The sequence below is a fragment of the Protopterus annectens genome, chromosome 14.part0 (genome assembly GCF_019279795.1).
Source record: "Protopterus annectens isolate FY-2018-M chromosome 14.part0, PAN1.0, whole genome shotgun sequence".
Lineage (NCBI taxonomy): Eukaryota > Metazoa > Chordata > Ceratodontiformes > Protopteridae > Protopterus > Protopterus annectens.
The window spans coordinates 721,663,257-721,677,429 of record NC_056748.1 but is presented as its reverse complement, the minus strand read 5'-3'; the positions used below and the strand labels follow the sequence as shown (position 1 = coordinate 721,677,429).

At 36.8% G+C, this 14,173-nt stretch overlaps 1 protein-coding gene across 1 annotated transcript in view; it reads right to left on the bottom strand.

The window, feature by feature from the left end:
- Nucleotides 1–708, bottom strand: part of NRBF2 (nuclear receptor binding factor 2) — a 119,397-nt gene extending 118,689 nt beyond the window's left edge. Inside the window, exon 1 of the mRNA XM_044056463.1 lies at nucleotides 535–708. Coding sequence (XP_043912398.1) covers nucleotides 535–564 — 30 coding nt within the window. The 5' untranslated portion in view covers nucleotides 565–708. The remainder of the gene's footprint in view (nucleotides 1–534) is intronic.
- Nucleotides 709–14,173: the final 13,465 nt, after the last annotated feature.

Here is a 14,173-nt window from a genome sequence, read left to right as displayed (position 1 = left end):
TAACCAGTTAAAGGACTGACAATCATACAACAGTACTGCTAAAACAAATATGAAACTTCACATTTTAATATCCAAAAGTCTGGAGATGCTTAAGATTTTACACCACTGCATTAACTGAATGCAGTACAATAAACCATATCATGCTAATTTTCTCAAATGACACGTCACAGAATAAAATATTACATTTGCTCAACATTATACAGTATTAGTGTGGTAAACAACACGCGTTAATGTTGATCAGTGAAAATGGCAGCGATCTAAACATTAACCACTGAAATATCACAACATTCCATAAGAAAAAAAAGTGTTTCACCTGCAGAAGTACACACTGAAATTATCATTATTGTAGTAAGTAATCATCAACACGCAGTGCCATTTCGCATAACTTTCAAAAGGTGCCAACCAGCTAAAAGCACGTTTTAACAGTGCCTAAACTTTACTTCTGTAGAAGACCTTCTTTGTTCCAAGACACAAAATGTCCAATACACTAACATAAAAACACAAAGGTACGTACTGCATAAAAAAACAACTTACCAGATTCAGAGGACTTTCCATCACCTCCATAGGGTGGTAGTACTACAGGACAATGAAGGCTACATGGGGATAGCTTTCCTATTACAATTTAGGTTAGGAGCCCCCCTCGTTCAATACTTAGAACTTATATGTTTATCGATAAGGGAAGAAAAAGCACACAACTTCCTCTTTCCCTATCACTGACTCACAGACGTGATTACGTCACCTTTTTAAGTGCTCTGTACTGTAACATGCACTCTCGCGGTAATTGGATTTTACTTTTAATTACTTGGTATTTATTTGTTCATCCGTGTGTATGTATTTATATTTAGTTATTTGGTATAGTTGTAGTTCTTACAGTGTAGCTGAAGTCGTGTAGCAGCTTATAATTGCAAAGTCAGTTTCAGGTTACTCAAGTTTGGTGGAAGAAGTAAAATAGTAATATGTTAACATCTTTTTTGGAAATGGAATAAACGAAACAATTATATACTACAACAGAAGACGTTCATTGTGTTTCTTTAGACGCTGTTATATTATTATGCCTTGTTAATTCATATGCATGATTTTAAACAGCCTGTTGATCTTTTAGACGTGCAACTGAGAAATGTGATAGATTTTTTTTCATTTTATATTATTTTTATTTGTTTATTTTTGTGGTGGGCAAAATAGCATATTCCAGCCCGAAACTAGACCAACCAAGCAATACTAGTCATCAGGCCACAGGTGATGCTGGAGTAAGTATTGCTGCGTTAAGGTACTTTTCTGTAGATTTCACAAATAGTGTTAGCCTAACAGCATAATGCTCAAATTAATCTGATGCTTGAGCAAGGGGGCAAAACACTGGAGCTGTAACTAGCATTTTTAAAAAAAAATGTGTAGTTCATACCTCTCAAACTCTTAGCGCAAGGCATCTGGACAAAGCCTGACATAATGTGGGGAACAAAGGCTCAAAATAGCGACAGGCATTAAATACTGCTCTTATAAATGTAGAAAGTTGCTAGAATTACATGATTTATATTATCGTGCATTTTCAGGTGGATATGAAGTCTGAGACACAAATGGATGTCATTATATAGTGACTTAGTCCGTAGACCATCCCAGTGATTTGCCAGCAAACCACAAATTTTATAAGGAGCAGACCAAAAATATGAGGCAAAAATCTGGACATTCTGTGGAAATCTAGACAGTTCAGAGGTATGGTACAGGCGGACACGGGGCGGTACTACGATTTTGAATTTGCATGTACGATGGGCCATAGTTTTGGGTATCTTCAGTAGGGATCCTCATCCATCAGCTAGTGCTGTGTATATGTAATATGTACTACAGCACAAACTATAAGCAGTTCTAACAGCAGTAATGAAAAGTTAAGTGTCGAGAATCCTGCACTGTTTTGGGTGGGTGTGCTACAGAAGGGGAATGGGGTGTCATTTTGGAAGGTGATGTACTTTGGTGTACAAGGTAATGTGCATTTCCAAGAATCTTCACCATACTCACTAGCTATACATTATTTATTTTATATTTATTTATTTTTTAAATTTATCTTACAATTGTTTACTGAGAAAGTCCGTCTGGGCAGAGCCCATTTTCAGCTGAGGCCGGGGGAGAAAAGCTCCACAAAAAGTGACAGTACGTACAACATTAGTACAGTAAATACAACATGACAAACGGCATATACAAAAAAAATCAAAATCGTAATACAAATAAGATCATTGTCCAAGAGGCAGGCTGAATAATTAATGGAGCATGTACTTTATGATAACAGGAGATTGGCCAGTGGTGTTGCATGAGCAGAGCCAAGTGTCAGATAATTTTTGAGTAGTTTTTTTAAACTGGTGTGTGTTGCCAGTGGTTCTAATATTATGGAGGAGGGAGTTCCAGGTTTTTGAGATAAAGTAAATGCATTAGGAGTCTCCTGCAGTGTTGTTAGTTTTAGAGACTTGTCGTAAAGATTTATTTGATGATCATAGTGTTCTAGTGTTAGAGTAAGGTTGTAGTAAGCTTTGGAGAGCTGGAGTTTTTTCAGGGTTATAGAGTAATTTGTGGGCCATGATTAATTGGTTGTATGCAAGAAGCTGAGGTAGTTTAAGCCGGGAGAATTTTTTGAGGACTAGACAGTGATGTGACCTGTGCAATGATCCAGTAGCAAATGTAGCTATTTTGTTATACCATGTATTCCATTTATCTAAATCTGTTTTTTTGAGGATAAGGATGGGTGCAGCATATAATTAGAGTTGCTAGTAGGTGGGTTCTGGCTATAGCATTTCTTGAGGAGTCTGTTAAAAATTTTTGGTTTCTGTAAAGGCTGCCCATATTTTGTGGACTTTTAATTGTTTGTGATATATGCAAGTCAAATCTTAACTTTATCATCTACAATGACTTCTAGTACTTTGGTGGATGGTTCAGGTGTAATTATTGTGTTGTTATTAGATGTGATGTGAAATTGTGGGGGGATTATAGTGGTTTGGTAGGTTGAAAGATCATTTTTGTTTTTCTGGGGTTAAGAATAAGTTGGGAGTTAGCCAGCCATGTTTCAATATCTGTAAAGGCCTGTTGTATTTTGTCCTGAAGATGTTGCACGGTAGGGTCTGTACATATTAATCCATACAACTAGCAACACTGAGAAAATGAAGACCACTGGTTCAGACCCAAAAGTATTTTATTCTGTAGCATCTCGGTACAAAACCTTCCAGGAGTTACCTTTTGGGTCTGCACATATTAATGTTGAATCATCTGCGTATTGGGTAATGGTGGCTGAGTTGATGTTATTAGTGAAGAAGAAGAGGGCCAAGTATGGATCCCTGTGGGACCCCAAGGGTAATAGGGAGAAGTGTAGAGGATATAATATCAAAGCTGGAGTTAGGTACAGATGAAGAGGAGAGGTAATGGTATGCTAGTTTATAGATTTACGTTTTTTTCAAAAGAAAATAGACTGTGTTTTTTTTAGGGTGGGGCTTACTGGAGAGGGTTATACAGCTGCTGCTTCCTGGCAATGAGCACATGAGTACAGTGGTTTGAGTAAGGAACTATACAGCAGAATGTACTAACACACTCACTAACACTTGTTTAATGTAGTGCAGTTAAGGTATTTTAATGTCTAGACACTTGGAAGTTAAGCACCTACATTAGTTTTAAGTCTCTTTAGTTACAGGACAGTGCTCGTGGCTGCCTGGTGCAGGAGTGAGGTATTTTTGAGGTTTCCACTTCTTGTTATGGGGGTGGAGACCTGCTTGGCCTGAGGGGCAGCTTGGTTTACTACCTTTTTTGAGAGAAAAATAACTAACCATGGAGTGCTTTGCCTGTAATAAACGGGTATTTGTCAAAAAGACACAACGTTTTTTATTCAATTCAGAATATAGTAAATAAGTATCAGATTTTTTTAAACGCTTTGGGCACATTTGGATGTGAATAGGGGACTAGGAATACTTTGTGAATTTGAACACTGTACATATTCCTAATGTAATAAGCATAAAACAAAGCAAAAGAGTTATTCATTCATTATACGGGACAGTTAAAAATATGCTTATATACATGGGGAGGGGCATTTGGTAAAAGTCTTTATAAGAGATAATGAGGTTTGTGGGTAACAGGGACATAATAAGAATAACTGTTATCCAGAATGTTCTAAGAGTGGGAAGAGTAGACATTTCTCAATGGACCCTTCCCAGGAGTTTGGAAGGATGAGTTCAGAAAATGATGTAGTGGCTGAAAAAGGAAATATTACAAATGAGGACAAAATGAAAATAAGACCTTTGCAGTGCATGGTGTGCAACAATTATGCACCTAACTTGAAGGGAAAACTTTGCTAAACAACATTCTGATGTAAGAAATATGCTTAACAAAATTTTGTTAAACACCTTTCAATGCTGTTAAAATCCAGTTTCATGGCAAAGAATAACAGCAGCCACCATAGAACAGCACCTGAAGCATTTTCACAGCCTTTTTTGTTTTACAAAAAAGTATGTCTAACAGCTTTTAAAGCTGCCTGCTGTATAAGTGTATGTCCTGCTCCAACTCTTTTTCCTGTAATTAGTAGTACATGGAACACATAAAGCTGCATGTTCTACAGAGAATTTTGACTGTCTCTGTCTGGTCATAATTAATTACTGTGTATCCTCCATACAGATGTCAAGATTTACCTTTAGAGTGGAGCAAGGCAAAACTGGTTGTGATTGTAAGTGTGATCATAATCCTCTACGACGCTTCCCAGTTTATTATTAAAAAGATGTGAGATGAGAAAGGAGATCCTTGACATGAAATGCATTTGAGGTACAACAGGATAAATGAGATGAGGCTGGGCAGTTGAGATCTCAGTAGTGTAGGTGGTACACTGAAGGAAAACATGTTAACGAGGAAAAGGATAAATCAGAACAAGAAAGAGACAGGAGTATTAAATGAGTGCTGTACTGCAGTGGTCAAGGAAGAAAACATTAAGACATTATTTGCCTTTTTTAATTTCTCCAAATCTTTTGGGTTTCTAATATCATGACGGGAATGAACCCCATTCCTAACTCAAAGTACGACTAAAATTCATGAAATTAGTGTTGTTTCAGTCTTTGATGTCAGTCAAAAGTCCTCTTTGTAGCACCCGTAATGTGCCCAATAATGACTCCTGCAATTCGTATGGGGTTACATGGATGGGTACCATATCTAGATACAATTGTAGATTCTTTTTTATAAGACCCATTGTACCTACCACTATTGGAACTGTTTGGGTATCTTTCTTCCAGATTACTCTTGTTTCTGCCTGCAGATCCTGATGTTTTATGACTTTGTGTCTCTCTGTACAGAAGACACTGTGTAGTCACTGGATGTAGCAATTTCAGTGATCAATGCTACCTTTGTCTTCTTTTCTTGGACCACTATATCCAGTTTTCTAGCATCTATTTTTTGAACCAATGGTAATGGGTGATCCCATGTGATATAAACTTCATCTTTTTCTATGATGCTTTGTGGCTCATGTTTCCAGTGTTTTTCAGCCACTTCAATGCCATAATGTTTGCACAATCCCCAGTGCAACAGTCTTGCCACATTATTATGCCTTTCAGTATACAGTCCTTCTACCATTCGTATGTCACAACCAGCAATGAGTTGTGCCACCTTTCCAATTCAGTTTTACAAAACCTACATTTGTCTGTTTCTCCCACATGTTCAATGGACTTTGTAAAGCAGCGTGTATGCAGCCCATTATCTTGGGCTGCCAATATTAACCTTTCTTCTCTTGGTTTAAATTCGCCTCTCCTTAACCATTCCTGCATTCATCCCTGATTAATATGAGGTTCTTCCAGAAGTTTTCTATACTTCAAAGTGTATTTATGCTTTTTCCACATTTCTTACATTTTCATCTGGTCCTTCATGTTATATTCTTTCTTTTGTTTTTTGCACATTCAGTTGCTGCATGATTTTTTAACTACTTCTGGTTTGATTTCCATTCCTGCTTGATGTCGATATGCTTCTGTTAGATTAAGCAGAGAAGTCATCTTAGATTTATTCTCCTCATGTTTCAAAACTTTCACTACATTTGGGTCTTGTGAGGTCAGCAGATATGTGTGGGGTTCCTCAATTGCAGGTCTATACATGTAATCAATTTTAAGGAGGCCCGTCCCTCCTTCAGAACGGGGAATAAATCTTGGTAAACGCTGATTTTTATAAATCATTTGGTGAGCATAAAGCATCCTTCTTGTTATCCTATCTAATCTATCCAACACATTTTGGGGCCAATCAATCACTCCAGAACTGTAAGTTAGGACAGGAAGAGCAAACTGGTTTATAGCTTGGATTTTGTTCTTAGATGTCAATGCTGTTTTCAGGATTAATTTAAGTCTTTTGAAGTATTCCTTATTATTTTTTTCACATTTGTTCATGTTTTATTGTTGATCCTTTATCAGTTCCCAAATATTTATACATTCCCTCTTGCTCAAGTTCTTTTATATGACATTCTTGTCCCAAACCTATGTGTTCCTGGTGCTGCAGTTTTTCTGCTTTAAAGGTTGCTTTTGCACACTTATCAAGACCAAATTACATTCTTACATTATCTGAAAAAGTTTTGACAACCTGCAGCTGTGCTTTCAGTTCCTCTTCTGATGAGCTATACAGTTTTAAATCATCAACAAAGAGAAGATGAGAAGTCTTTACACTTTGTTGATTTCTAGGAGCCAAATTATAGCCATGGCCTAAGCTGTTAAGTAAACCACTTAATGGATTAATGGCAAGGCAGAATAGCAATGGTGACAGAGAGTCACCCTGGAATATCCCCCTTTGAATTTTTATCTCTGGGATAATTGTCCTTTATCATGGCTTAATTGCAAAGTGGTCTGCCACTGTTTCATGGTCACTGCAATGTAGTCGATCAGTGAAGGGTGTATTGTATATATTTTTAAGCACTCTTTTATCCATGAATGTGGGATACTATCAGATGCTTTTTTATAGTCAATCCATATCATACTTAAATTCTTCCCCTTTTTTACAGTTTCGCAGTATGACTTTAGTTAACAACAAATGATCCTTTGTTCCGTATGACTTTCTTTTATTGCTGTTTTGTTCTACTGCCACAATTGAGTTTTCTTCTAAATGACTATAAACTCTGTTGGCATCAATTCCCATGTATAGTTTGTACATCGTCGGAAGGCAAGTTATTGGCATATATTTTTTAGGGTAGCTTGCAGGCTCACTCTTAGTAGGAAGAGTATTGTTTTGCCTTTTGTTAGTCAGATTGGTGTCTGTTTGGGGTGCGCATATAAATAGTTCTTATTCATGGCTAAAGCTCAGTACAAAGATGTTAATACTTTTAACCAAAAGTTGCATCTGGGCCTGGAGTTTTCCAGTTAGAGGCTTTTCTTAACTTTGTTTCAATCTCTCTGGCTGTTACTTCATCTCATTTCATATCCTGCACCTTTAAACTTCTTATTCTTTCTTTTACTTCTTCTATCCATTTAGCATCTTTGTTATGTTAAACAGGATCTTCATAGATACTTCTCCAAAATGTATCTACAGTGAATATAAAAAGTTTACACACCCCTGTTAAAATGCCAGGTTTTTGTGATATAAAAAAATGAGACCACAATAAATAATTTCAAAACATTTCCCACCTTTAATGTGACCTATAACCTGTGCAATTCAATTGGAAAACAAACAAATCTGTTATGGGAAAAAACAATAAACAGAACATACTGGAGAGATAGATTCCTGTCCCAGAGACTTCCCATACTCTGGAACAGGCTACCTATCTATGTCAAACAGAGCTCTTCATTAGCACTCTTTAAGAAAAATCTTGATGATTGGATGGGAAATAGAAATTCACCCCGGGGATCACTTCTATGGCTCTGCTCGACAGCGGTATAGGAAAATAATTTTCTTGGGTGGCGAAAGCCACTGTATCTTTTTGGCTAGGCTTATATAGGCCCTAGGGCCATTAGCCTAGTACCTACCTATGAACCTAAATGTACAGTACTCTGGGTGCATAAGTGTACACACCCTTAAACTAGTACTTTGTTGAAGCACCTCTTGATTTAATTACAGCGTTTAGTCTTCTTAGATAGGAGTCTATCAGCATAACACATCTTGACTTGGCAATATTTGCCCACTCTTCCTTGCAAAAGCACTCAAAATCTGTCAAATTGTGAGGGCATCTCTTGTGCACAGCCCTCTTCAGGTCAACCCACAGAATTTGTATTGGATTTAGGTCTGAGCTCTGGCTGGGCCATTCCAAAACTTTAATTTTCTTCTGGTGAAGCCATGCTTTTGTTGATTTGGATGTATGCTTGGGGTCATTGGCATATTGAAAGGTGAAATTCCTCTTCATCTTCAGTTTTCTAGCAGATGCCTGAAAGTTTTGGGCCAAAAGTGACTGATATTTGTAACTGTTCATAATTCCCTCCACCTTGACTAAAGCCCCAGTTCCAGCTGAAGGAAAGCAACCCCAAATCATGATACTGCCACCACCAAGCTTCACCGCGGGGATGGTGTTCTTTCGGTGATGCGAAGTGTTGTTTTTGCACCAAACATACCTTTTGGAATTGTGGCCAAAAAGTTCAACCCTGGTCTCATCATACCATAACACATTTACCCACATGCTTTTGGGAGACTTGAAGTATTGTTTTGCAAATTTTAGCTAGGCCTGGATGTTTTTCTGTGTAAGAAAAGGCTTCCATCTTGCAACTATATGCCATAATCCAGGCATATGGAGAATAAGGGAGATTGTTGTCACATGTAGTACACAACCAGCACTTGCCAGAAATTCCTGCAGCTCCTTCAGTGTTGCTGTAGGTCTCTTGGCAGCCTCTCTGACCAGTTTTCATCTGGTCTTTTCATCAATTTTGGAGGGATGTACAGTTCTTTGCAACATCACTGTTGTCCCATATTTTCTCCACTGTTCCATGGTATATCCAATGTTGTGGAAATTTTTTTGTACCCTTCTCCTGACTGATACCTTTCAACAATGAGATCCCTTTGATGCTTTGTAAGCTCTCTGTGAACCATATGTAGCGCACCTACAGGTGTAGCTGAAGAGATATTGGTTCCTTCCTACCTAACTCTGGTGACACCACTATTAGGCCCAACACACCAACTTTGCAAGAGGGACAGATTTTATTCTAGGTGACACATCTAGTTTAAAAAGGCAATAGCACAATCATAAACAAATTATTTCAACAGTGCACCAGTTAGCAATAAGGCAAGGTGAGAATATACATGCAATGAAAACATACATTCACTCTCTTTCCCAGAACGCAACAGAAGAAGGTCTTGCCATGCACAAAGAAGGCAATATCAATGCACATTAAAGCTTTATAATGCAGCAATACAAACATGGGAAAAATGCAATGTCATTAAGCAATAAGAGAATCATAATACAACTATACAGATATGAGAAAATGCAATGTCATTGAGAAGCAAAATTCTTGAAGGCAGCAGTACTAACACAAGCAAAATGCAATGTCATTGAACGATGAGGATTTATAGTGCCACAATACAAATATGACAGAATGCAATGTCATTAAGCAGTACTAACACCCTCTACCCCCTTGTGATCAATTCTAAACAGACCAACTATGAAACACTCTATTATACCTTGTTCACTTTTCAGTGACTACTTACAGTCTTGCTGCTGGCATGATGGGGCCCAAGTTGGAGCTCATATGGATCCCAGTTATTTGTAATCCACGAAGCATTAAGGGGGGGCACAATCTTATAAAAATATAAAATGATGGCCAGAGCTTCTCACCACTCCATCGAGAATATCCTAGTGACCAGGCACCATGGTTCCTCTAATGAGAAAAGTAGAAAATCACCTACCAGAACTCTTGTTCATATCTATGGCTTCTCGATACTAGGCCCAAGGGAACTTCTTGCTGAATCATAGCAGGCGTAGAACTACTGGTTTCAGACTTCTCTCCTGATTCCACAACATACCATATCCAGGATTTCAGCAAGAGACAGACACAATCTGCTACTTCACTTCCCTGTCCCAAAACACTAGTAAAGAAAATCCAGTCATGCTGCAAGGCCCTTTTTCCCTTCAGCTATGTATTTCTGTGTTCCCTCCTTCAGCTAGTGTTCCAGAATCCTGTTTCACTTTCGAAATTGTCTTTTATATTCCTGAAAAAGAGCTCCACCTTGTGGTGTAATGGAAAACTACAGTCTATTACTTCTACATGAAATACAGTGGGAGCTACACATAGCTTTTTCTGTAGCAGGCAATTGAATAAATATCAGGAAAATCCTACTAGGACAGCTGAACTTTATTTGGGGTTAATCAGAGTCTGTTTAATTGATGGCAGGTGTGTACCCAAGAGGACTGAATGCTGTAATTAAATCAAAAGTTGCTTCAACAAAGTATTAGTTTGAGGGTGTGCACATACAACAAAGTATAAGTTTAAGGGTGTGCACACTTATGCAACCAGCGTATTGTGCATTTTTTATTTTTTATATTTTTTTCTTATAACTGATTTGTTTGTTTTTCAATTGAATTGTACAGGTTATAGGTCACATTAAAGGTGGGAAAAATTTTGAAATTATTTATTGTGGTCTCATTTTTGTATATCACAAAAAAATGGCATTTTAACAGGGGTGTGTAAACTTTTTATATCCACTGTATTTCCTCTTTTTTGGTGGTCATTCAATTCCTTTTACCTTGCTTCCCAATTCCCTGTAAAACGTTTCTGGGTCGTCAATAAATTGCTTATTTTGTACTTTTCATTTAGATTTATCTTCTTCTAAGTTTTTCCGCCTGTGCTGACATTTTTAGTTTGTTATTTGCGGTAATGTACAATAGATCCTGGTCTGTTCTAATACTGCACATTGCTTTTATCACATCTATCTTTCTTAGTATTTTTGTTGATCTATTCCCTCTTCTATAGTCATCTAGCAATGACAATTTTTGTGTAAGTTGCTTTATAGTTTTCTCTATTTGATACTTCCCTGATGGTTATTTGCCTGTAGGACATTAGGCATGCTTCAGGAAATTATAAGACATTTTTGTTTATAAATGTTATATGAAAAAAATTGGAGGGGTCCTGAATGGTGCTGTTGCTTTCTTCAGAATGGGTGTTAGCATTCTAGATGTAATGATGGTACTGTGGTTAAAGCAGGAAGAACTTTAATATTAGATTTGTCAGATGAGGGGAAGGCATGTTAGGCTGAGTATGAAGTACAAGACTTTGAAAAATGAAGAGAGAAGAGAACTATATAAATTAATGGAGCCTTACTTTCTTATTAGTGCAGGCTTAGTATGGGTTGGATATTTCATTTGTTATTTTAAGGGATGTGAAAGGAAAAGGGGATCTAAGTACTTATAAAAAAAGGATTAGAAGTGATGGAAATTATTGTTTTAAAAATAAAGGGATGGGATTATACTTTTAAGAGATAAATATTACGCATGCAAATATAGTTTCTTTAATGGGAACAGGATAGAATTGTGATGAATGACATATGAAACTGTTTTTTTAGACCAAATATTTTGTATAAACAAGCAGAATGTTAAGGTAAGGAGAATGGGCTTTTTAAGCTAAAGTCAGCATAGGCCACATGATCTGTATAGTATGGCACCATCCATTCAGAAATGGTCTAACTGGTGTTGCCTGGTAACAGTATGTTACAATAATGTACAAAACTTCTCCCAGTTACATTGATCAATATTTTATACATAATTCTTTCATGCGGGCATGTTATGGGTTGAAATTTGTACTATCAAACCCACACTTCCTCATTTCAATATTCAGTGTTATGGTTTCTAAGCACATCACCTAATTAGGCCATGTACAAGTTTACTTAGAATATAACCCATAGTCATATATGTAATCCTTAAATAATGAATCTAATATTTTTAAATAGTGTAGTATTCTCAACAAATTGTATATATTTAATGGTACAGAGTTCCACAGACTCTCTGCTTTGTGGTGAAAAAGTCTAGCTTGTGGTAGGTTAACTGATAAGTTAATATTCTTGGTAGGAACAATATGATAAATAAAGGCTATATCCAGTGTTGCAACCATTGATTCATCAGTTAGGCTTTTAATACAAAGATTAAATTGCCTCTTAATAATCTATACCCAGTACAATGTAAGGACAGATGCTCAAGTGTCTTCTTATGTCTTTTCTTATATGGCAAATTAGCCAGCCCTATTAACTGCCTAATACAGGTCTTCTGAATGTATTCCATTTTCTTTATTTGGGAAGTGTTAAGGATTCAAAAAGACGATATTGGTCTAACAGCCATAATAAATAATAACAATAGAACATTTTTGTTCCTACTGGCAACAATGTGCAAGACATGTAGGATTATGTTGTAACACTTACTTTTAGGTAACTTAATGTGCTCATCAAAGTGAAAGGTAGAGTTCACTAAGATCTCAAAATCCTTAACTAGGGTATCACTTCTTAATAAAGACTTCTCTATGGCATATGGGTACATAGGATTCTGATTCCCAAGAAATACTTGAAGAGCACAGTGATTATTGATGTTGGTAACTTTGTAGCCAATCTTGGTATCATCAGAAGATTTGCTGATTGGAGGGTTCTCACAGCTGGACAGTCAGACATTACTACCCCCCCCCCAAAAAAAAAGCAGAGGGATCCTCAAGGAAATCTCACCCTAATGGACTTGCAGTTTTTAAGATAGTTCTCAAGTCTAACTGTGCATTTTCTACCCAATAGCCGGGTCTATATTAAAAGATTGAATGTTTAGGTGATCGAATACCTAAACATCAATTTTCTAATATCGAATCTGAAAACAGCAAATGTCCCAGGGAAACACATCCTTTGGCCACTAAAACAAAACAAAACTTTACATCCAAAGTAAATGAGGGGCTTCGCCACCCACACCCCTGCCGACATGGGTGGCTGTGCCCCCCATCCCCCCAACTACATATACCAATTCCGAGATCGCTCTACAGTATAGAAAACAGCAAAATCCAGCGAACGGCCAAGGGAAATCTTTCCCTACGTTAAATCAGCCATTCGCCATTTTTTGCTTTCGATATTAGCAGATCGATGTTTAGGTGTTCGATCACCTAAACAATCGATCTTCTAATATAGACCCCAATAACCAGTTAGCTACCTTCCTAATTATATAAGGGCCAACATTCAGCTTAACCATGTTATTCAGTATTGCATCTAAGGGAACAGAATCAAATGCCTTGATTAGGTCAAAGTGTGTGACATTTGTTGCAAGCCTGCAATCTAGTATATTGATGACATATTCATTGAGACTGATTTGATTAGTTAGACATGAGTGCCCTGCCATTTTGGAAAGTGTCTAACCTAAAATTGACTGTGTGCTGAAATGAATGGCATGGCACTCATTAAAAATATTTGCCTAATATACAAATTAGGCTAATGGCCTGAAATTGTCAATAGTTTTTGGTATAGGTACCACTATGGCCTTTTTACAAATACCTTGCACAAATCCTTTTGCAAGGCGTCTTTGAAACAAGTCCAAAAATGTGGCACCAGACTGTCAGCTCTTCCATTCATGAAGTAAATATTTAGGCTATCAGGACCAGCTGTTGAATTAAAATTAATAGATTTTAAGCCTCTGGTACTGGCTTTGGCCAAAATTACTGGATATTTACCAGATACATTAAAGTGAAACTTTATATTGAAAAACCTTGTAAAGTGCTTTGATACTTTATGTCTGCAGGAGCTTAAACAGACACTAAATTAAAATAATATTTTTATGGAAGACAATATAGTCATCTATATATATTGCATTAACTAAATATTTTATATAATTTTGGCAGCCAGCATGAAGATTTGATTGCTTGATGTCTGATGGAATAGAGGATAGGGTCAGTGTGGAGGATGACTATACATGGGAAATGGAGTTCTGTAATACAGAATTCATACATGTTTCAGAGATCTCCCTGTGCTTTTTTTAAAACTTGGAGTGTTCATTGAAGCTTAGAATATCTCTGGAAATGGATTTAAAGCAGTATTTGTACGTGATGCTGTTTCGGTGGTTATAGGTGTGCCTGAAAATCTAAGGCTGTCTCATAATTAAATTGCTTTTATATTAGTATGCTATTAAGTGAGAAGCTAAATTTATAATATGTAATGTACTTTTTATAATCTTTCTATAGAAGATCATATAAAGATAATATCCCTAGAGGTCCAGCTGTATCTGTAGAGGTTTAGCTGTATTTCTAGATGGGATTATGTTTATTTTATT